This window comes from Copadichromis virginalis, linkage group LG22, assembly GCF_057382275.1.
Source record: "Copadichromis virginalis isolate Kocher_CV1m ecotype Utaka linkage group LG22, C_Virginalis_male_GT1.1, whole genome shotgun sequence".
Taxonomy (NCBI): Eukaryota; Metazoa; Chordata; class Actinopteri; order Cichliformes; family Cichlidae; genus Copadichromis; species Copadichromis virginalis.
The window spans coordinates 13,588,684-13,613,215 of NC_140638.1; the positions used below are offsets into that span (position 1 = coordinate 13,588,684).

Consider the following 24,532-nt stretch of genomic DNA (forward strand, 5'->3'; position numbering starts at 1 on the left):
ACCACCTTGTAGTTTAGGTTTTTATCCACATACACAGCTACTCCCCCTCCACTCTTGTTCCTTCTATTTACAAAATTCACTTCATATCCCTCCAGTCCAAAGTCCATTCCTTTCTCCGCATTGATCCATGTTTCAGAAATGGCAATAATTCCAAATGGATTTGTCAACTCATTTAGATATTCCTTTATATTGTTGAAGTTGGCATACAGACTTCTGCTATTAAAATGGATTATTGATAATTTATTTTCCGTGTTGATGGTGTGCTTAAACTGTTCATCAGTGAAGTAGCAGCAGTTACAGCTGATGTTGTAGAAGAAATTATTTTCCGGGTCTATATCCTTTTCTAAGTCTAGAACATTATGGTCTGTGTATCGAAATGTTCTCAGTTCCAGATTATCATAAAGAGAATTCCAATCAGTCATGTTGATATTGTTGCCGGATGCAGATGAAGTTCTTTTGGACTGTGCCATGTGTTGTGTTGTGTGTCACGTCACATGTGTATTCATACCTCCAGAGTAAGTTGACCTCAGTATTTGTCCAGCTCTTCCATATTTCTGATGACCAACACTTTGGCTTGTTCCGGTGTTCCATTGAGTTTAATGAATACTTTGCAGTTGGTGGTCCATGTATTTTGAATTTTTCCCTGTTTCTTCAAGTAACGTGCTTTCCTGGCAATGTCCGCATTTCTTTTTATCAGATGTTCGTTCATGAAGACATCGGATCCTTTCAGTTTCTTTCCTTGTTTTAACAGTGCTGTTTTCTGTTTTCTGTTTGCAAATCTCACAATGATGGCTGGTTTGTCACTGTCATTTTTTCGGGGTAGAGGGTGGCAAGCCTCAATGTTGTTATAATCCACTTCCACACCTTTGGACCGTAGAAAGGTAACCACTTGATGCTCCGTGGAGTTGACATCTTCCTCTCCTGGCCCTCCTACATTGTCAGTGGCGACCGCCCGGGCGTATGACCGGGGTTTGATGCGAAGCCCCGTGATGATAACATCGTTCATCCGGGTGTACTGCTCCAAATCCGCCACTCTGTTCTCCAGGTACGCCAGCCGCCGATCCTTCTCGGCGTTCTGGATGCGGAGAGCCTTAACTTCCTCGACCAGGTCCAGGATGGCTTTCTGCTGCAGTTTGACAGTAGAAATCTCCTCTGTCATAAACTCCAGCGACTTCTTAATATCGTCTCCTTCCTCGGCTGACAGAACTTTTTTCGGGCCCATGCTGAGAGACGCTCTTGTAGCTTTGCCGTGACGACCGGCTAGCTAGTTGATGCTAGCGTCCTTCCTCTCACTCACCGCTGAATGCCAATCTACCCTGATCTTCTTGTTAACACTGAGATCGCAGATACACGCAATTAAACTCCCTATGCTCATAACTCCGGTTTGGTTTAATGCAATTGGGATTTTGAGTGGCTCAAATATCCGTGCTGCTGTGCTGCTATGTCCAAAAATCTGGTCATTTAATTGGAACGAATGGCGTGGACAAAAAACAGTCGAACATAAAAAGAAAACGAGAATAACTCCTCTCCTAATCACACCAAAACCTTCAGATGTATCATAAACCGATGCCAGTTCCAGTCACGGCCAGTCTTGAAAAGTGATCCACCCCGCTGAGCTCTCGGTGTGATCGTACCTCGCAACATGCCGCGATAACAAGGGTCCATCTCTCCAAAGGTGAGGCTCCAATTGTACTTCACTACTAAAGGCCTGATTGTACACATCTGCTCTCTCTCTGTGAGATTGCTGCTTTTTTGCTTCACTCTCCTCCCCTTTGGTTCACTACTTATCTGTCACCAAATCATGAAAAGCAGAAAAAATGGTCTTTTCTACTTGGAAGCAAAAGGTCCAAAATGTATAAATGGGCATAATGGAGCATACAAACCATATCATAGATATACTTAACTGTACATAAAGACGGTGTTTGTAACATCACCTTTCTCTGGGTCCCTTGTGCCACCAACACATCCCACTGAAGCACTACGAAAAACCTCCAATGGTGTCATTGTGGTAAAATACAGCAAGACCACAGCAGCAGATCCCTGGAGGCCTCTAGGTTTTGGTTGTTTTTCTACCACATCTTCCAGATGCTCGATCATATCAATTTAAACCATGAGATGGTTTTCAAACTATTTCCAAACATTTTTCCCAACGTGACAGGGCAGATTATCTTGCTCAATGAGATCAATACCCACAGGCAACATCACTGCCATGAAGGGATGTGTGTAATGTGCAGCTGAGTGCTAAATGTCAAAACAGTGTCCACATGAATGCCAGAAGCCAAGGTTTCCCAGTACAATATTGTCCAGAACAATGCAATGCCTCTGTTGGCTTGCTTTTCTCCTGCAGTGCATCATGCTACCCAAGTAAATAATTGCACACGCACCTGGCTATTGAAATAAAGTAAAGGAAAATGTGATTCATTAGACCAGGGTATCCTAGCACATTGATCCACAGCCGAGTTTTTAGACTCATGTGCCCTTGGCAGTACTGAAAAGGGACCTGCATGGAGATGCTACAGTCCCCTCTGCTATTCAGCTAAATATCTGCAAAGTACCTTCATCTAGTGGACATCTGCAACAATGCAAAAAAGAAATCTCTTCAGCCCTGATCTAGGACACAGCCTTCCTCTAGCACAATCTACAATCACACATACTCAGAGTAGTCAAAATGACAATAAACATCCACAATCGATTTCTTTTCAGGTGGATTTCTTTTTCCATCTTTTTCCATTTAGAGAGCTACTCCATCTGCCCAAACTGAAAATGAGATTTTTTGAAATTTTTGACAAGTTCGGACCAGAGGTGCCCGCAGGACGTGACGATCAAAGCCCAATGTGGCATGTTTTTCTGTCATCGAATCAAATCAAAATATTAGCTGTGAGAAAAGGTCTATTTCTATTTTGTTTACTGTATGCTGCCACTTATACAAAGGGTGCTGGCCTTAGAGGAAAAAGACAGGCAGCCTGACAGAAAGTGAGATAGCAGAGGAGCTGTGACACACAATAGGAGCTCTCATCAAGATGAATTCTCCACAGTACACACCCTCAGAGAGGGTGCCAGGCAGCTCCCAGTTGCCCACGTGGCCATGTCCAAAAAACAAAGTGCTTATCCTGCCAATCTCAAACTGTCTGGTTACTAAAAGAGCAGAAGACAGACTCGAGCAAAACAGGGAGTGCACAAACATACATCAGCTTAGTATTCACGTAAAGAAAATCTTCAACAAATGAGACATCTGAGGCAGTGTGCAGGTAAAAGTGAACATAAAACAACCACGTTGCAAAAATATAGGCAAAGTATAACACGAAGGTAAATCCACAGAGGGAGCCACAAGACAACAGTGCCGCTTACATTATCTTTACAAAGTGTAGTATGCAAGCTTTGAAGTTCAGTGAGTGAGGGGGCTCGGCTACTCTCACAGGAAGTTAACCACAGTAGGGCGTTCATTTTCAAAAAACCTCAGTCTGTAAGCTCCTTCTCTGGGCTGGCACACATATCCCTCTCTCATCCCGCACCAAAGAGAGGAAAGAGAACAAAGGAGAGAGAGAGAGGGGTGCGAGGTGGAAAGGAAAGGAAGAAAGGAAGATCAAGGAAAGTAGTTCTGGGTCAGATTTAAACTGGACGATATTCAGACAATCTAATGGATGCCAAGTAGAATAATCTGGTCTTTTATCTCCAAGCCATGGCGACTGCAGGGTTTAATGTAGGTGTAAGCACCCCCTCCCCGAAGACCACCACGCATGCACACACTCTTTGAAATGTAAAAAATAAACCTCAAAGCGCGCTCCCTGATCACTTACTCTAAATACAATTAACTTACACATGTCTTTAACAGATAAAAACCCTCAGGTTCTTTCCAGCTCACACCAAACATGCAACAGCGCAAACGCACAAACACTTCCTAGCAGGCCTCCATAAATAATTCACCCATTTTCTTAAAATAACCCGTCGCCCCTTTTGAAATATATCCTCCTTTCTTTGTGCAAATAACCCTCTAGCTCACAGCAGAGTGGTCATGGAGTAATTATTTACACGTTCCAGCAGGGAGCACTGATAAGAGCCCCGTACATGAGGAAAGCGAGATGAGGACCGTCTGCTAAGCTAGCATGTCAATTGGTGGCCTATTAGCAGGTGATGCCAGGCAGGCATGCTGAAAGCAGCTCCCAAGGTAGGTACCACAAACCTGAATAATTGACTGGCTGCAGCCGACGCTCACCCCTATTTCTCTTTACCTCCTCACCTGCGTGGCTGCACTCCCTCCGTTGTTCTTTCCCCACCCTCCACGTCCCATCTTTTTTCCGCCTGCCTTCCGTCACTCCACATTTCTTAGGGTTACGAATTGTGAAAGTTGCAGGTACATAAAAGGTGCTTGTGCAACCGAGGAAATGAAGCGAGGAGCATTCTGAAAGCGTTCGATGCGAAGCATCCTGGGAGAGGCAGCATGTTTGCTTCTTCAGGACAGTTTTTAACACCACAGCTGCTGCTGTTTGGCAACGCGGGCAGAGAGTGACTGGAGAGGCAGAACGGGAGCACTGGGTGCAGGAGGCTAAAATGCTACATGTTTGCAATGTTTTCTGTTTAAACACTTTAGACTGAGGCAGGATTTTAGAGGCCCGCTCAGAGAGGAGGCTTCACAGAGATAGACCTGGAACGGTGTGAGGGAGAGGCAAAGGATTGTGGGTAGGGGTGAATTACACCAGACAATGATACACAAGGAAATCAACCTGCTTTCAATATCTACAATACCTCCTTGTGAATATGGAAATCCCCTCTCTGGAACAACTTTGCGATGAGGCACAATGCATTATCCTGAGGAATCAAATCAAATTAAAACACCCCCTTGCCACCCTTCCATGTGCGGTGCAGCATCTAGCCGAGGCCAATAATGAATACCGCCTCATACCATCTCCTAATGGAATTGCCTTGTCTTGGAGTTCACTGCTGTGACACTGGCTCAGCAGTGGCAAAAAGATTACTAGAAAGATTAAAAGACAGAATAAACCAGAGGCTGTGCATGACAGGCAGACAGGCCCCAAGATCACACATTAGATAATTGGTGCAAGAAGAAAAAAAACCCCCTCACTCCGTCACTCCTCTGTTTTCTGCTGGGGTTTAGAAATGGTGGGCAGCAGATCCCCGCCTGGCGTGCTGTGACACCTCCACAGTAAAAACTGTTTGAAGAGGCTGGAACAAAGCCTGTGTGCTGTATGCTGTGTGAAAATGTTGCTTTTGTGGGCCTAGTGATGAGTCTAAATCCAGTGGCGTAGTTAGCAATTCTTCACACAGCTGGTTAGATTCGGGAAGGATGCATTGTCGATCCTCCCGAAAGAAAGACACACAAAGACAAACATACACACACTTTTTCCCCCTCACTCCAAAACAAACATCTTTTCACTTCACTACACATGCAAGCTTTATCTCTCCCCCCACCCTCCCTTTTTTTGTGCCAGTGCATCTTTTTCTACTGTATTTTTTCCACTTTGCTCACTCTACACTATCTTTGTATCTATCTACAATGTGTAGTTATCTCTTGCTCCATCTCCTCCCCTCTCAGAACAGCCCAGCCAATGGCTTTTGCCCTTTCATAATTCATGGAGTTGTTCTTATGGCTCAGGCAGCCATGTCGGATGTGAATCTCTGCGCCTCAAAGGCTCACTGAGCCTACACCACCTCAGCCAGGAGGGTTACCGCATGAGCTACTGTGCTCAGGTATCATACAGGACCAAATCAACACGCTCAGTCACACCTGAAACATCCAGCACATGCAAATTATCTGCTTTTGTTTAGACTTGCACACTCTATACCACCTTTGTTTTGACAGTCGATTTGGTATGCCTTTATGCACCGAAAGCTAGGTATGGGAAAAAATCTAATTATACGATTTATCACCTGTCAGCAGAATTGTATTGTGAGGATTAGACTGTGTTATGTCATTATTATATAAATTGGTAAGTTTTCACTCACTTTAATCAGGTGGTAGTTAAAAATATCAATCGTTCAATTCATGCATACTAAGAGTGTAAGTGCTGAAGTTAAGTTTTGTTATTTTATTTGTCATTTTACATTATGCTGTAAATATGACTGACATACAGTGCCATAAATCTATACCTCTTATTTCTAAGGCCAACTGGAGCAACGAGCAAGCAAATCTAGGGAGGTTAACAAATGAAAAGAACATAGTATGTCTTAGCAAAGTGTCAACTACTGCATGCAAAGTCTCTGGAAATCTAAGCATGCATTATTCTCTTGTTCTGATGATGGTTATTGAGACCGTTGCCTAACACTTCAGTTCTCCCGAAGGTGTTTAGGTTTGCAGCTACATCAACCAATCATTCAGTGACCCCCTCATGTCCAACAGATCTGGTAAATTTACATTGTTATGTCCAGAAATCCCTTTCATATCTGAGATAATGTTGGTAACATGTCTCCCAGGTGGAGACATAATTAAAAAAAAGTATCAGCCTACAAAAACTTACGTATCTGGGTGGGTGACATGTTTTCCTTCAAAGTGCATACTGAGCACTTCATGAAAATGTTAACGGTTATTGTGTTTTTATTATCATAATAAGACCTTTCTTGGATAAAGTTCTAGATAAAGCCTACAACAATGTAGGTATCTGGGTGGGTGACACTGGGTAAAGTCCTTTCTTATCTATGCAACTTTTTAACACCTACAAACAACTGCTATGATTTTCTCCCCTCCACATGTCTCATCTTTTTGGTACCCAGGAATGATTTCTGAGCTTAGCAGAACAGTGATGTTTTATTTTGCACACTGGTCATGAAGTAACCTTCAGAACAAACTAAACCTGAATGTTTTTGTCCACCTGTGGCAGTTCAGCGCTCTTACCAAGAACAGCCCAACTGCTATTTCTGAGCTGGACTTGTATGTTATGTTATCTTACATGTTCTTTTTAATTTGATTTATTATAATTATGTGTATTTGTGTTATATTTGTGTTAATAATTTTTGTAACCTTGTAGCGCTGCTCCTTCTTGGCCAGGTCTCCCTTGAAAAAGAGATTTTAATCTTAAGGGACCTCCTGGTTAAATAAAAAATGTATAAATAAAAATGTCATCCTAGAAGAGACTACTCTCATTAGGAAAGAGATATTTCATCATAGGGTAAAGGTGATCAATCAGAACAGCACTGTATTGATCCGCCTCATAGCATAACAGAGATACTGCATGCTCTCACTGGAAGGATCGAGGGTTCAGGTTTTTCCTTTAATTTGTCACATATTCGTACTATTGTCTGAAAGTATTGTGGGGCACGACAGCAAATGAGTTGTATTTATCACAAAGAGCAGATATAGAGCAACATTAGCAATACTTTTATCTTCTGTTTTTGTTGTTGCAATATTTTCAACACTTAACAAGAAAAACACGAGTGGAATCGTAGACTGCATTTAAAATGGTAACCACCATGATGTCTCCCACTGGTTGTTGAAATCTCATTGTAAAGCTTTGACCTGAAACCAAGAAACTAAGGACACTGTTTGCCCTGTGAAGTGTAAGATATCCACACTCCAAAGTCTATTTTTTCTCCCACAGAGCCCATAATTAAAAATAATAATAATAATAATGATAATAATAATAATAATAATAAAAGAAAAAAGAAAAGAAAAAATGTTGTATTCATTAAGGCTTAAAACCAGTGACAAAGACCATGGGCTCCTCAGGTCTCACAGTTGCTGTGAAATAAATTGCTAAAGGCCCAGTCAAACAGGCCCACCTCCTGGTCAGTGACCCCTCCCAGTTGCTATGGAACCACCAGTTGCTATGGAAAAATACATTCCCCAACAATTTGGCAAGTGGTTGCAGGAGATGGTTTGCTGTCCCAAACATTTCTCATATTTTAGTGTTACGACAGTGTGGACATTACCCATTGCTTGGATTAGACAGATAAATTAGCTTTCTAATATATTTGACTCATAGCAGCCTTTAATCAAACGTTATAAAAATAACCCCTTGATGACATTTATTGTATTTAAATTTTTCATTCGTTCGTTCGTTTAAATGCTTAATATGTTTTATTGAATTCATTTTTTTTATTTTAAAGCACTAAATGTATTCCAGGCTTTACCATGCTTTTCCATGGGCATGTAATTCTACATTCATTTCATTACGCAGTGATTTTAACTGAGCAGCAGGGGTGGAATGTGACAAATTGTAATTACCATCATTACTGCAGCAAAGTCACTTTTTAGCAGTGTTATAAAACCCAATAATTTTACCTTTAGCTAGGCAAAGCATTTTGTGCTCTCTGCAATCGGGTGGAGACTTAAAGAAGCATATTATTTGAATGGATAAAAAATGGTGAAATTGCTAAATATCATTGTGATTGTTTCAGTTGCTAGCAGCCTGTAGTTTGCATGCAAGACGCTAAATTATCTGAAAACATTTGCCAACTAGTTGCTAAACAGTAATAAAACCATAAAGAGTGCAATGCAAATGTGGAACATCTGCTTTCAAGCTAAAATGTGTCGATTGCTGCTGCGGCCAACACATTTTATAAGGCAATCTGTTTTCAGATCTGCCTCTCCGGTTTGCATCTCAGCTTTTCAAGATTCACCACTGCTTGATGGTAGTTAGCAAGTGTTTAAAGTCTCTGCCTTGCATGCAAACTACAGTCTTCTAATGATCAAAGCAGTCACAGAGAGGTTTTGGTGCAGCACTCTTTTTGAAACTAGTTTCATACAGTAACCGTCGGGTCAAGAAGTACGCTTCAAGCACTTTTTGCATCCAGTGGAGTTACCCGCTGTCTGTGATTAGAAAGAAATCAGGTTTAGAAGCTATATCCAGTGTTCATAGGCCATCTGTGGTGGAAAGATGTAAAAGTGTTCAGCAGAACTGAGCTGAACAGCAGAGTCTGGTGATGATTCTAGATGGCTTCCAATATATTGTAAAAATAAAATATTGGGTAGAGTAGTTTAAAATATCCTGATATTTATTTCAACCTTATCCAGACTAAAACAGTAACTAACCTGGCAAACGAGCGAAAAAAAAGGCGAGAAAATAAAATGTAAATGTTCACACAGGGATAAATATATTTCAAATAATGAAACGCAACAGGGCATCCAGTGTGTTTTTGATGTAAAATGACAGATGTGACTGGTCAGTTGACTGGAAGTAGAATTAAGCTGCAGGCCGTTTGCTTCTCACTAAGCAAATCTGTGGGTAAAATGTTCCATGTGGCAAGACAACAAAGGATGTGTCTCTCTGCTAAACAGACAGCAGCTGAATACATCAGTATACTATATGTACACACACACACACACAGCAGTGCATCAACACAATCCCATTAAACACACACACACACCTACACTGCTAAGTACTCACAGCTGGGCTTTTCTTTTCTCACACACCCAGCCCAGATGAGTGACAGCTTTATGTACACACTCTGAACACACAGCCATACACAATAACACATATATTAAAACACACACACAGAGACGTTCACACCAACAGAATGAAAAGGAGACTCGTTAGCCACTATAATCAATGTTAATCACTGCAGACTCGCTTCACTGTCAAGACTGCGACAATGTGTGCCCGTGAAAGAAACACAGAGAAAGAGAGACGGAGCAAAACAGAAAGAAGGAGAGAGAAACACAGACAGACTGGGTGGAGCGGGGCAGGGAGAGTGTAAAAATGTGAAATGGTATCCAAAAATATACACTGCCCATGGAGCAGTGAACCCACTGCAGTTTTGATGTACTTTATCTTGTTTTTCAAGGTCTGTTTTCTTGGGTCCGTGTGGCTGAGCCTCGGTGGGAGATGTGGTCGGGCCCGGTTCGTGCCGACAGACTTTAATTTCAGCTGGGGGACAGGGGGACAGAAAGGGAGGGGATAGAGGTCGCAGAGATGGGGGTATGCGAGAGGTAGCTGGGCAACAAGATAGAGAAGACGGATAGAAAAAGAAGAGATGAAGGAATATAGAGAGAAAGATAAGAATTGTGTCGAATGGCGGAAGTGCGCCCGGGCATGGAGATAGTGGAGAGGTGAACCGCTTTAACCGAGGCACAAGAAAGGAATGCAGAGACGGAGGGCGGCAAAGAAGGGAAAATTGAAAGATGTGAGAGGAGATTATTAAGAAAAGATGTGTAATGCAGAAATAACTGGTGACAACAGGAATGGGTCCACTGGATGCACTGTAAACGTGGAAAAATACACTGTTTTGAAGTTGGAGCAGGGACCGGTGGAGGCCGAGGTGAAGGGAGACTGACAGCAAAGAGCAAGGGAAGGAGACGGCAGACTGGGGGCAGCAAGTAACAGACAGATTGTGTTTATCAATATGTAATACAAATATGGGTGTTGTGAAATTGGCTTTGGCCTTCACGGTTTAACCAAAACTTTAGTGCAAAGCTTAGCCGCTTAACGGGCACCCAGCGGGAGCACACGCTGAATAGTAATGTCTGCAAGCGGTGATTAGAATTTCAGATAGAGACAGACGGGCCGCTTTGCCATGATTTCTGGGCCTAATGCAACCGGCCTGTGTACTGAGGCATTCAGGAGCTCTGAATGTGACCTTATGTCCGCAAAGATAGAATACTCTAACAGCCTAATGTACCGAGCTCTCGCTGTGTGGGTGTGTGTGAAGCATGACAGAGCAAGGCGAGCTGGCCATATTTAACATGCACAAACTGTAAACACAAAGGCGTCGACCTCGTGCAGAGGTCGCACTGCCTGGCATCACTTTAAATTAAGCACACACAGACGATCACTTCACATTTCAGTGAAGTTTGTCCATCTGCTGGAAATTTGATGGCTGTCAGTACAGAGGGATCAGCAGGAGAGAGAGAGGTGAGTGGTGTCAGAGTAACAAAGACAGGGAGAAGCAGATGGAGGAGCAGAGATCAGGAGAGGAGCAACCGACGGTGAAAGGAAGCAAAGAGAAAGAACAAAAAGAACGAGAAAGAGAAAGAAGGAGAATAGAGAGAACTTCCTTCTTCCATTCTTGTCAGTCTTTATGATTATGTTCCTCGCCTCCTCTCCATCAGCCACAGGGTAACCTTCAGCACAAGACCCAAGTAGGGATGATGAATTGAGATGAAGAGCAGAGAAAGGACGAAGATTAGCAAACACGGACGGATGATGAAAAATGACAAATGGATGGAGAGTGAGTGAGGGAGAGAGTGGAGTGAAGGAGGTGTTAGAGGAGAAAGTAAAAGTGGAAGGAGGAAAGGTGACATTGGGGAAGAGGGGGGCGGAGTGTTGAGGAGGGCAAGCCGTTGGCTTTTAGCTGGAGGACGGCCACAGGATGACATTAGAGGAGTGCACTTTGGCTGCTCCTGCTGGGAGGTTCTGCACATGGGTACACACTAACACGCAAAGAGAGAGGCGGATAAACAGACAGACAGCCCTGCAAACGCACACGGGAACACACACCACGCACACACACAGGTGAAAATAAGCACCTGGCGTTGCATACTCATGCCTCCTAACCTGTGGGGAGCCCACCCTGCTCACCCCCTCCACTTCTAGTCTAGTTTGTGCGCTGGCCTGATAACCTTCATGGCAACTGGGCTAAAGACACACTCGTGGTGACAGGTCTGAATACCTGGAAAAACAATGATAACTTGGCTTCAGAGGCTCCTGACAGTTACTTACCAAAAATAGAGCATGTGGCATGTTGTAAATAAAAAAAACACAATTGCACTGAAACAGAGTCGTATTTTAGTGTTAATTTTATGCCAGTGTGGAGACCACTCATCGCACGGGCTAGACAGATAAATTAGCTTGCTAATATATTTGACTGATACTGGCCTTTAATTAAACAGCACACATTAGCCAGCCTGTATTATAAAGTAAAGTCATCATCTTCTTGTCCCTTCACAGATTCTTAGAAACACACCATAAAAGAAATGATGGCATTTATTTTGCTTTCATTTTTCATCCATTCATTTAGATTTTATATGTTTTATTGAATTCATTTTTTATTTTAAAGCACTAAATGTATTCCAGGCGTTACCATGCTTTTCCATGGGCGTGTAATTCTACATTCATTTCATTACTCTGTGATTTTAAGTGAGCAGCAGGGGTGGAAAGTGACTAATTGTAATTACCATCATTACTGCAGCAAAGTCACTTTTTTAACAGCATTATAAAACACAATCATTTTAACCTTTAGTTAAGCAAAGCATTTTGTACACTCTCTAATCCACTCCACTGGAGACTTATAGGAGCCTATTACTTGAATGAATGAATGAATTTCAGAATAAATGAGGAAAATATTGGACATATCCAATTAAAAAAGATTTTTTTAACACTACAGAGTATGCATAATAGGAACTATATCTCTCTTTGAACCCTACAAAATAACTCACATCACAGGAGTGCAATGACGGTGAAATCAGGCTGTTTCTTGTCAGTGTTTCAGCATCACTGGTTGCTTTAATCTTTATCAGACCAACACTGAAAAGCCAAAGAAGTGTCCAAAAAAATACTGATAGCTATATAATAAAAAACAAGCAACACATGTTTGAATGACTGAACTTTAAGGTATCTTAAATGTGTTTTATATTCTTTGTACTAGACGTTCAGGGGTTTGGAACAGTTGGACGGTGCAATCTGAAGCGTTCACTTCAGGCTGAGGCTGGAAAATATCACCAGATTTCTATCAGCAGATTTATATATAAGACCCATAATGACCACGGGACGTGAAAGTGTTAGATTTCAATAACAGGAGAAAAGGAAATGACAGAAGCAGAGGACAGAGTGGCCTGTATTTGTAAGGGAAGAACAAGCGAGCGGGAAAGAACAGCGCTGAAAGAAGAAGAGCGAAGAAAAGCGACCTAATGAAAGGAAGGGTGACTCATTTGCTGATGAAAAGAGCATTGCACTCCTCTTCCAAATTGCCCCCATTTAGACGAGCCACCTCGAGCACACGCGCACGCACACACATACAAACAACTCAGTGCCCTTTACCTCTCCCTCGGAGCAAGGCATAAACGAGTGGAGTGACAGACACGGAGAGCCGATGGGCCCCCTCCCCAGAGAGGGGAAAACGCACTCAGCCGTACTGATCTTAAAACAACAACCTTCCCCCTTTGCTTGCTCGATTTTTTTCCCCCCTCGCTCTCCTCACCCACTCGCCACCTCTTTTCTCTCCTCACATCCTCATATCTCACGACCCCTGCTTAATTTTCTCATTCTCCATTTATTTTCATTTGCGACTCCTTATTCATCTCTGGGGTTTTTTCTCCTCTTCTTCTTTTTCGCTGTTTGATTGCTCGGCTTTTGTTTGCTGTTTGCTCTCGTTCCTCCTAATGCTACAACCCAGCCATAGGTTCTCGGCCCCTCCTCAGTAATCGTTGCTCTTTCAAACGTTCGTCTCCCGCTCCGTCTCATCCATTTGATCACATTTTCATGTCACCCTTTATGTCTCATAAATATCCAAGAAGGATCATTGACCCTCCTCTAGTTTCCAGCACAATCCACATCTCTTTTCTCATTTCCCTTGCTGAATCCTTGGTAGAGCTGAGTGCTTTAAAATAAATATCCAATTTTAATGCGTGCAGGAGCAATTTACCCCATTTTTACATTAAAATAAAAACTTCACATATCATTAAACTCTAATTTATATAATATCTCTCAATTTCTGAGTTACTGCCCTGTTGCTCATTGAGATAATGTGACCATGGAGATTAAGTTTTGAAGCCTGAAGGTTAAATTAAAATGATGCCATGACTTACTTCCACAACAGCAATATACAGACCTGCCTTGGATAGGATAAATAAATGGCCTGCATCTAGACTGTCACTACAAAATATGGACTGGAATAATTATTTAGTCAGAGACCAAGCACGTTCACACTACCTCAGCTCAGAGTTGCATAATGCATATATTGTGAGGCAGTGTTGTCTTAAATTGAACCCGGCAAGCTGTGCACTTACTCCAAATGATGATTGCAGCTTTTGACCTTGATTGCCAGGGTAGCTGCTGAATTTGACCAATTTTGACCATAATGGAAAAAATTCTTTTGCAATAAAGATGACAAGTTAGCCCACACAAAAATACCAAATAACACCACACTGTTTTCTGACAAAAATAATGCAGCTGTTTACTAACTAGCGTTGGAGATTTTATGATATCTGTCGTGGTCCCTGGTTTTATTTACTCTTTCTTGAGATTCGTTTCTCATTTTGATTTTTCTATGATATTCTTTCGTGTGTCTTTTCTATGTGCCTTGTATTTACCAGGTTTCAACTCATGTATTATTTTGATAGTGCCTTCATCTTTACTTCCTGTTTCCGTCTGTTCTTTCTCTTATTGGTCAACCAAGCTTTTTGAGTGAATATAGTCCGCTCTTTCGCACGTCTCTCGTCTGTTTATGCTACCTATGTTCTCCTAGTTTTCCTCATGCATTCTGCATGTTTTTGTACTTTATGGAATTTGTATTTCATCTGGACTTTTACAACAGCTCAATAAAATAATTGTCTTATGTCATTGCTATTCTCCGAATCCTGCATTTGGGTTCTCTGTCTTAATTTCTGACAGTATCATCATTTTAATGGCTGAAAAATGACTGTCAGCCCCTCCCTCATATGAGAAACAAAGGAATAATTTCAAAAGTACAAGTAGGAATTTTAAAAACATGTATTTTATAGAAATACCTGCATCCCAGTTACTTTTTAGACTGTTAACGGTCCATGAATAATTAAAATACACACTTGAGCAGTGACGATACCTGAACTGAGCCTTATGATGCCCTTCAATACCGAAATATGAAAAAGGTGAGGTTTTTCTTAAATTATTATCGTAGATACTGTAGGCAGCTAATGTACAGAGGCTGAAATTTTTCTGATGGCGGGCATACAGCTACTAGTGTTCTTGTGTATCCTTCAGCACATCAGGACAACCACAAGCACAGCAAAGACTACACATAGAAAATGACGACTACTGCAGCTGCCACCGTAGCTCCGCTCGGACTTGCTCATAGGAAAGGCAGCAAGGTTCAGGGATGGAAGTACTTTGCAACGGAGGCAGATGACCGAGGGTTGATAAGTGATTTGCAAAAGGCAATATGCAAATTATGTTATTGTGCTTTTCGTACTAAAAGAGGAGTCACGTCCAAATTAACACCTGGCTCTAGTATTCAAGTATTTAATGACTTCATAGAGGAAATATTCTCTAAAACAAATCAAAAAGTTATGTTTATCTGTGGTGATTTTAATATTGACCTGTTGAATCCAAAAAAGCATAAAATGACCGACGAATTCCTAAACACTATGTACAGTTTGAGTTTACATCCTAAAATAACCAGGCCTAGCAGAATTACACCACATTGTGCCACCTTACTTGACAATATTTTCACTAACAATATGGAAAACAACATTGTGAGTGGAATATTAATTAATGACATCAGTGATCACCTACCAGTTTTTGCAGTTTATGACACTAATTATAAGAAAAATCAGCATGAAGAACAACTGAGATACAGACGTGTAAGGACGGAAGAAACTATGACTGCATTTAAGAACGATCTATTAAATCAGGACTGGGACAAGGTGTACAAAGAAGCTGATATTGATATTGCATATGGCATATTTTTAAGAAGATTCATGGAGTTGACCAATATTATACGTGTATGTAGAAAGGAGTATTATAGTAAAATATTGAACAACAATAAACATAATATGAAAGGAATATGGGATGTTTTAAACGGTATCATTAAAAATAATTCTGGACAACAAAGTTATCCACAATACTTTATCGATAATGGCAATATTATGGAAAACACTGCTGATAAGGTCAAAAGCTTTAATCATTATTTTGTAAATATTGGACCAAAACTGGCAGAACAAATTCCTGAGTCACTGCCATCAGTAGAATGTAGTGAAAACCTGATTGATAGGAACCCTAACTCAATGTTCCTCACATCAGTGGAGGAAAAAGAAATAATTGACATTGTACACATGTGTAAATATAAAACATCCACTGATTGTAATGATATTGACATGAAAATCGTCAAGAAGGTCATTGAAGGAATTGTAGGACCTCTAACATATATTTGCAACTTATCATTTCAGACGGGAAAAGTGCCAAACAAAATGAAAATAGCTAAAGTTGTGCCGCTGTATAAAACCGGGGATAGACGCCACTTCACAAATTACAGGCCTGTTTCTTTACTACCACAATTCTCCAAAATCCTAGAAAACCTGTTTAATAAACGATTAGACAAATTCTTAGATAAATATAAATTACTCTCTGACAGTCAATATGGATTCAGATCAAAAAGATCAACATCTCTGGCATTAATCGAATCAATTGAGGAGATTACGAATGCTATAGATCAGAAACAGTATGCAGCTGGAGTATTTCTGGATCTCAAGAAAGCATTCGACACAATCAATCATGACATATTAATTAATAAACTGGAACGGTATGGGATTAGGGGGGTTGTACTGCAATGGGTGAAAAATTATTTAAGTGACCGGAAACAATTTGTGAAGCTGGGTGTCCATTCCTCATCATGCTTGGACATTGCTTGTGGTGTTCCACAAGGCTCTGTACTGGGTCCAAAATTATTTATTATTTATATAAATGATATTTGTAAGGCATCTGATATATTAAAATTAGTATTATTTGCAGATGACACAAATATTTTTTGTTCTGGGGGGAATCTAAAGGAGCTGCTGGATACAATTACTTCAGAAATGTGCAAAATTAAAAAATGGTTTAACAGGAACAAACTATCGCTAAATCTAAGTAAAACTAAAATTATCTTATTTGGGAATTCCCTTAGAAATGCACAAGTGCAGATTCATGTAGATGGTGTGGAAATTGAAAGAGTACTTGAACATAAGTTTCTTGGTGTGATTATAGATGATAAATTAAACTGGAAGTCTCATATAAATCATATACATAACAAAATTTCAAGAAGTGTCTCAATCTTGAGTAAAGTAAAACACATTCTGGACCACAAATCACTCCACATTCTCTATTGTTCCCTGATTGCACCGTATTTGAATTACTGTGCAGAGGTTTGGGGCAATACTTACAAATGTTCGCTATCATCAATCTTTATATTACAAAAAAGGGCCATAAGGATAATCCATAAAACTGGTTACAGAGATCATACAAATCCACTATTCTTAAAATCAAAAATTCTAAAATTCACAGATCTGGTTCATTTTCTCACAGCACAAATTATATATAAAGCAATAAATAACCTGCTTCCTGACAATATTCTAAAAATGGTTTCTAAAAGGGAACGGGGATACAATTTGAGGGGGGAATTAAATTTAAAACATCCTCGTATCCGTACAACATTAAAAAGTTTTTGCATCTCTGTGTGTGGAGTGAAGCTGTGGAACAGACTAAGTAAAGATATGAAGCAATGTCCAAGCATGGCGCAGTTTAAAAAGCGGTTTAAGGATATGGTTTTTACAGGGTACAGGGAAAAGGTAGAGATTTGATAGGGTGTTCTTGTCTAATATTTTCATGTGTGTGCGCATGCACGGGTTTGTTGGTATGGGTATATATGTATGTGTATATGTATGTATGTATATATATATGTGTGTATGTGTATATGTATATATATATATATATATATGTGTATGTGTGTGTATGTGTGTGTATGTATCTGTATATATATATATATATATATATATATATTAAATATATATAAAATTGTAGGTTGTGTATCCTTCAGGTGTTAATGGGGTTATTGAAAATGTGTATATGTGCGTATGTGTGTATATACGTAGGTATGGATAGATAGAAACATATATGTGTATATATTAAAAAAAAAAAAAAAAAAATTACACATAACATATAATGTAATTACAAGGAGGTATTTCTGTAGTCTATTGATACTAGATAGTGGAAAAGGGGTGGGATTAAATAAGCTTATGCTTCTTCCTGCTCCTTTTTGAACATGGACGTTATTTGGAGTTGTGGTTGCTCGTTTTCCTTTTGTTTGCTTTGTTCATTTGTCTCTTTTAATTCTATTTTTTTTTTATACTTTTTCAACATGTTCAAAATAAAGATTCAATCAATCAATTAGAAGCACCATAGCATCACATTGATATTCTGATGTCAAGCTTAAGTAAAAACTATTGCAATGTCTAACATTATGCAAATGTTTAAGCTACTGGAACTATTGTTATACCTCATAGTAAATTATCCCTGGTATAATTTTTTTTCTTAAACAATTTGTGTATGGACACAGGTTTAATTCTACTGGTATTGGTACCAACTTCTGCATATTCTACATATTACTTACTACATTATTTCCTCCCAGTGTGACGCAGGAAGGAAAGATGTACCGTATCTCCTTGTCATGCCAACTATACTGTATATATTTAGACAGATACTTGCTTTTCATGAGTGGGAATGTCACTAATAACTGATAACTAATGATGGCTCTGTTTTATTCATTTGTGTCCCAGTGAGCATGCACAAATTTTCCTCTCGGTTTTCCTACTGTGACTTTTGCAAAGAATGCCTACGGACTGAGCTTTACAAATGAAGTTTAACTGGAAGATTTCGCGGACTGCCAGCTGCCCGTGGTTTTCACTTGTTAACTTCATCAGAGAGATTCTTTATCCAAAACGGGACCAATTGGAGTGGTGAGGCTAACATCAAAATTACACTGTGTGGTTTCTTCCTTCATAATAGGAATCTTGGGACAAGTGTACACTTGCATGCAGAGAGCATATTAACCAAACAAGGATGTGTTAGATGTTCAGTCAACTCACTGTTGGGTCAACAATTAATGTTAATTAGCTGCAGCTGGGTAAATCTGCTGCCAACAGTGTTTGCAAAATAAACAGCCAACAAGTAAAACTTTCACACCCTACAGCTCGTTAAGACTCTTATTTGTTGGACACTATGATTTAAATCTGTGGTTAAAAAAGAATTAAAGACTAAAATGTGTTACTAAAAAATCATAACAGTGGTATTAAAACCTTTCATCACTTCAAGGTATCTACAGTTCATTGCAATCTTCACCTCTTTTTCTCTGTTTTTCTCTTTACCCCGCCACTCCCACCCCCAGCTCTTCGCTCATGCTGCCCAATTCCACTTAAAAATCAATTTGGGACAGAGGTTCTCTGCTAGTGCCCTTAGTTTCCATTGTTTTCCAGTCCACATTTAAGACGGTACGCAGGCAATCTCCAGCAGCCTGATTCCCATCTACACTCCGGAGCGAGAGAGCTTTTCTCCGCTCCATGACACCGCTGAGATGCCGGTGACGCAGTCCAGCGTTTGACAAATGAGCCAACAAATTGACTTCTCCGAGCATTCGAAACAACACAAGCAAAACAAAACAAACCTCGTTTAACTAAATGCTGGATGAAATGGCGCAATAGAGCGCGCAAGCCATTATAAATGATTCCACTTTTGCTCTCCATCTCATCTCCCCCCACCTCTGCTTCTCTTAATCGCTTTTCTCCTCTCCTTTGTGCCCCCCCCCCCCCCTTTTTTTCTGTTTCTTGTTGCATGTGCTCCAGACGCACATTGACCCACGTCCTGTGGACCCAGTAGGGGGCCTTGTTCCTTTGCATCGCTCCACTGCACATGACTGACGTTCTCCATATGGGAGAAGGAGGCAGAGGGGGCATACGGAGGGAGGGATACTGGGAGCAAAAGATTCAGAGTCAGTGAGTGGAAAACAGAACAGCCCTGAGTTCAGGGAGGAGGGAGACTGAGTTGAATGTGATTCATGATCAATGGTGCTTCTCCAATTACATTCCAATTAAAGGCAAGTCTGAAGCGCAGCTCTAGTACATTGGAGCACACAAGAGCTTCTGACAGGTAAAAGGGTTTGCTATCCCTTTTACAATGCCCATTTATGTAGGAACCATCTTGCTCACACCCTCACACACTAATTTCCTAACACACACACACTTCTGTAAGATATCTGTCCACATGTGTTTGTGTGTGTTTGCTTTAATACAAGTGCAAATATGTGTTGCCAAAATAAATGTGAGTATATTAAAGCCAGATTAAGGGCAGTTCAAAGGGCTAATGCCCACTATTACATCGACGCTGGTTTAACACCGCCTTACACTCAACAGTCAATAAAAAGCCAAGGGAGATGGAGGGTGAGCAGTGGACCAGAACCACTGGGGATTGAGGGAGAGAGCAAGAGGAAAGAGAGAGGAAGGAGAAAAGGGGGGGTGGGGGGAGCAGTGTTACAGAGGGGACTGGAGCATGGCTAACATGGATTGGAGCATAAAGCTTCAAATGATTCCAATTACACAGAAGTGATCAATTAGATAGTTACATTGGTTAGATTAGGGCTGACAGAATCAAATCGCTGGTCTGCTTGTAATGTAACATGGAGGGACTCAAGTAAAGGCAGCATGAGGCAGTGAAAGAGAAAAGTACGTTCAGTACAAGAAACGACAAAAGAAAAGCTGAGAAAAACAACTGAAGCTCATAAATAACGAAGTCATTCTGCGTACTGATGGGAAGGAATATCGCCGATTCTTGAGTAATTCAAATTAGCACCAAACAATTGGCAGATTTTTTTGTGTGTATTTGGTTTTCTGCAAAACAACGTAATATTTAAAAAAAAAAGATCATATTTAGACAAAATAAAACGATAATAGCAATTTCAAAGTTTTCAACCACATCTCACATTCTTCCTCTGTGGTGGGGACAAAGTCAAGATTTTTCAAAAAGTCGATAAATTACATAAAAATAAATAGTTTATGGGAGAATTTCTGGCTTGGAATGAACTATGAGCCACCACAGAAGTAAAGGTGTTGTGGTGTGATGAGATTTTATAGACACAAAGTACTGGGTGGAACAATAAGAGTCCAGAGCTAACCCAGCGAGGTAAAATCAGCATACCACAAGTCTGCTGCACTTACTCAATGTGATCTGTAATGATCATTAAAGAAGAGTTTAACTGTTTCATGTTAATATTACAAATAATTAAAGTCTTGAAGGCCTGATTTCTACTGTAAGATATACAAAACGATAATTTCAGAGAAAAGAATTTCTGCTTAAGATGACTTGAACGATCAGCAATATAACTGCAGCTGATCACATTTAAAAGCAATAAATATCCCAGTAACACCAGTGAAAACAGAGAAATTACTGTAAACACGAGCAATCTCACTGCGAGAACCAGGTCTATAACTACTTGCAGTCAGTTGCCAGTTTCAGAGCAAGTTTGGCAACGAAACTCCAATAAGAGTCAGTCTGATGTCAGTTTGTGACTAAATTCTGTCAGGTTGGCAATTACATTAAATCATTCTGTGATACAATACTGCAATTAACTGTGAAAGATCTGTGAAAATCACAAATCTGTTGCTATCTACATACAGTACATACGTTAACTACTTAGATTCAAAGTCCATCCAAAACCACGCCTGAATCCGACCTGAAACAAAAATTTAGAAATTCCTCCGTAAATAGTGACGCAGTTGCTGCAGGACAGTGATGTAGCAGCATAATGACAATGGTGTTTTTTTGTAGAAATATATAACAAAATACACTGCGCTAACAACCCGGCTGAGTGGAGTTCACTCTTGCAAATGAGTCGCAGACGACTTGCACTCATCAGAGCAGACTGACTCGGCCTGATTAAAGCGTGTTGGCATTCGTCGTTCAAACAAAACCAGTTTAGGTCAGTGGTTGAGCAGCCACCCATATGCATTACAGCTTAAAAGCAGGAGCCCAAATTTGAGTCCGACCTGCGGCCCTTTGTTGCGTGTCTTCTCCTGCTCTCTCTCCCCTCCTTCCTGTCTATTCTTCACTGTTTTACTGTCCAAAAAAAAGGAGCCAAAAATAATCTTGAAAAATAAAAGTTGTTGACACAGCTACTTGCAATTGGTCACTGAAAGTGAAAAATTTACTCACCAGACAATCACCCATTTTTTCTAGTCACAAGCAGGCTATTTTCACTCTAGTGTGACTGAGCCACTGAGCAAATTTGAAGGGATGAATTTTAACCAAACCGCAACCTTTCCCTAAACCTCACAGAGTGCTTACAGTAACTGCCTAAAGCTAGCCAAAGCTCTGAGCAGGACACAAATCACGGTCTCCTGTCTGATGTCCGCTCCTCCGAACTTATAATGTAGACTTTGTGCATGAACAGAACATGTGCACAACGTGACACACAAGGTTCCTCCTGACAAAATTGCAGTATTTGGTGCCCTGGGATGAGAAAGCATTGATTACTCTGCTATCAATACTAAAACCTAAAGGTAAAGTAATAAGTTATCCCTAGCCGTATTTCATTAAGCACTAAGATGGATTTTTATTGAACTCGGGAAATAAAGTTTTGTCTGGCTCACGACTGAGCAGCTGATTAATAACACCCTAATTGTAGTACTTGTTGTTGACATAACGATGAAACAAAATGCAAACCAAACAAAAAGTGTGAAGCCTATAATCATTCATAACAGAGATGGATGGCTTAGTCATCACCCCGTGCTTTCTCACTCTCGGAAAACAGCATCCGGGCTGAATGGCACTTTGTACTGAGCTTGTATTTAACAGCACGGTTAATTATCCTGTGTTACATGCTATAATAAATTATTAATGCGCGCGAACAACATGAGTCAGTGTTCTCTGGCCCACAGGGGTGTTTGGCTCAGTTCAAACTGCTCAGTTATTACTGATTAAAAACGTGGACGAAACCAGCGTTAGGAAGAAATTGCAGTCAGTTTGAGCCGCTTGGCTGCAGTTTAAGGCTTGTATTGATTTGTGAGGAAGTTAAGAGACCTATGACAACCCCAGAGTAAAAATGATTCAACCAGCCTCCTCCCTTGCTGCCCTTCGGCACCCCTACTTGCCGGGCAAAAAGGGGGCCTTGAACCACCAAACAGCCCAGTTGGGAGCAAGCTGGACACGTTCCAGTCTGAGGAATGTCACACTTCAAAAAACAGGTACAGATCTGTCCTGTAACAACATCTTCAGTTGATTGCTTGGATTAAACTAGACCTTATTCATGCTTCAACCAGCAACAATATCCTTCTATCACAAAGGGGCATTATATGTTTTATTTATGCTTCAGTTGCACTGTAATATATTAAGTGATTAAAAGATTTTTGGCTGACAATAAGTAATATATCTTCTGTTTGAAAGTTGTAATGAATAAAAGATCAAAGGATTACTTGCTCTTGAACCTCAAAAGATAAGTGTAAAACTTCACATTATCCAACACAGACAAAGGCACGGGCAACCGAAAAGCAATAGGGCTGCTTTGTTCTTACTGTAATGTATCTTCAGATACAGCCGCCTGATTCACAAGTTAAAGAACCTGCCTACTTAATATGGTAATTGTGTCCTTTAAATGAATAATCCATCATCTTCTGTCAGTTACATTGGTTAAAACAGTTCCCATATAACCTTAAAGAATTAAACAGTTTTAATTTGGATTTCCTACTTTGCTTCATTTGATTCCCACGTCTGCAGGTGGCTCTCTATTTCCCCCTATTGCTCTCCTGCCTCGTCTATGTTCTCCTTAAATGAAATTAAAAGCAATTGCCTCGAACGCAAATCGCTTAGTTGGCATGACAAAAGAACATTTGTGTTGCTAAAGTGTGAACACAAACAAACAAATTGAGCAAAGAAACAATAAGTGGAAACAATGTGCGGTGATTATAAAGCGGAATTAAACCACTAATCTGTGCGCAGAACAATTAGAGAGAAAAGACTTTTGACAGGCAGGTGTTTCTCTGCCCTACCTGCTGTTTTGAGGGTTATGACAGGTGGCGACAGGCTTTCTGTGTCGCTCTCAAGAGGGGTTCCGAATTATTGCTAAACTCATGTTCCCATTTACCGGCAGTTTGTGCACAGCCAGTGTTCTCCAGCGAGGGGCAAATCATCCTCTCTGACAAAGACAAACAAACTACACCCACGTTCTAACAGGTACACATAAATACAGTTACACTGCCCCCTGCAATTCACCAGGGAGAACAATGGATGAGGTGTACGTAGAAATGGCAGCCTCTCCAATTGACATCTCTCTGTCCTGCAGAGCCATCCCACAATGCAATTAGCACCCCACCCCCACGCATTTGCTCCATTCTTTTCAAATAATTACCTGTTGTACAGAGGCTCCCTCTATGTGTGGAAATGTGTTTAAGTACCTGCCCCTGCGTTTTCATGTTCAAGCTTCCAAAAAGCAGAGAGAAATGTGTGACTAGGCTTCAGTGCTGAAAGCAGCAAAAATGAGGAAAAAAAAAAGACAGTGCACACATAATGGGGGCAGATGGACATTGAGTCATATGCAATACTGCAATCTGTTCCACTTGGTAGCGGTCCGCGCAGCAGTCACTCTCTACAGACAAAGCTGCTAAGTACATTATTGCGTTGTAGTGACTTCCTGCTAACAAGGAGCAGACTTGGGGCGTTTGAAGCTTCAGAAACTGCAATAAGCTGGGCAGAGTTGGGTACTTTATTAGAGTGGCTGCTTCACACTACTGACTTTTCCCATGTGATGATTCACTGTGTGTGTCCGTCTAGGCAGTAGCTTAAGTGCAGACCATATTTGGTGATGGGTCTCCTCTCGATTCCTCATGCTTGCAACACTTACTGTCTGTTCAACTTTATTTGTCCACCAAAGG

At 40.7% G+C, this 24,532-nt stretch overlaps 2 protein-coding genes across 5 annotated transcripts in view; both read right to left on the reverse strand.

Moving 5' to 3' along the window:
• Window positions 1-24,532, reverse strand: part of efna3a (ephrin-A3a) — an 81,333-nt gene that overhangs the window by 28,766 nt on the left and 28,035 nt on the right. The window lies entirely within an intron of this gene.
• Window positions 469-1,280, reverse strand: LOC146682954 (uncharacterized). Its single transcript, XM_085446734.1, has one exon. It carries the CDS (start codon window positions 1,220-1,222, stop codon window positions 527-529), a length of 696 nt encoding a protein of 231 aa, XP_085302860.1. The 5' UTR covers window positions 1,223-1,280; the 3' UTR covers window positions 469-526.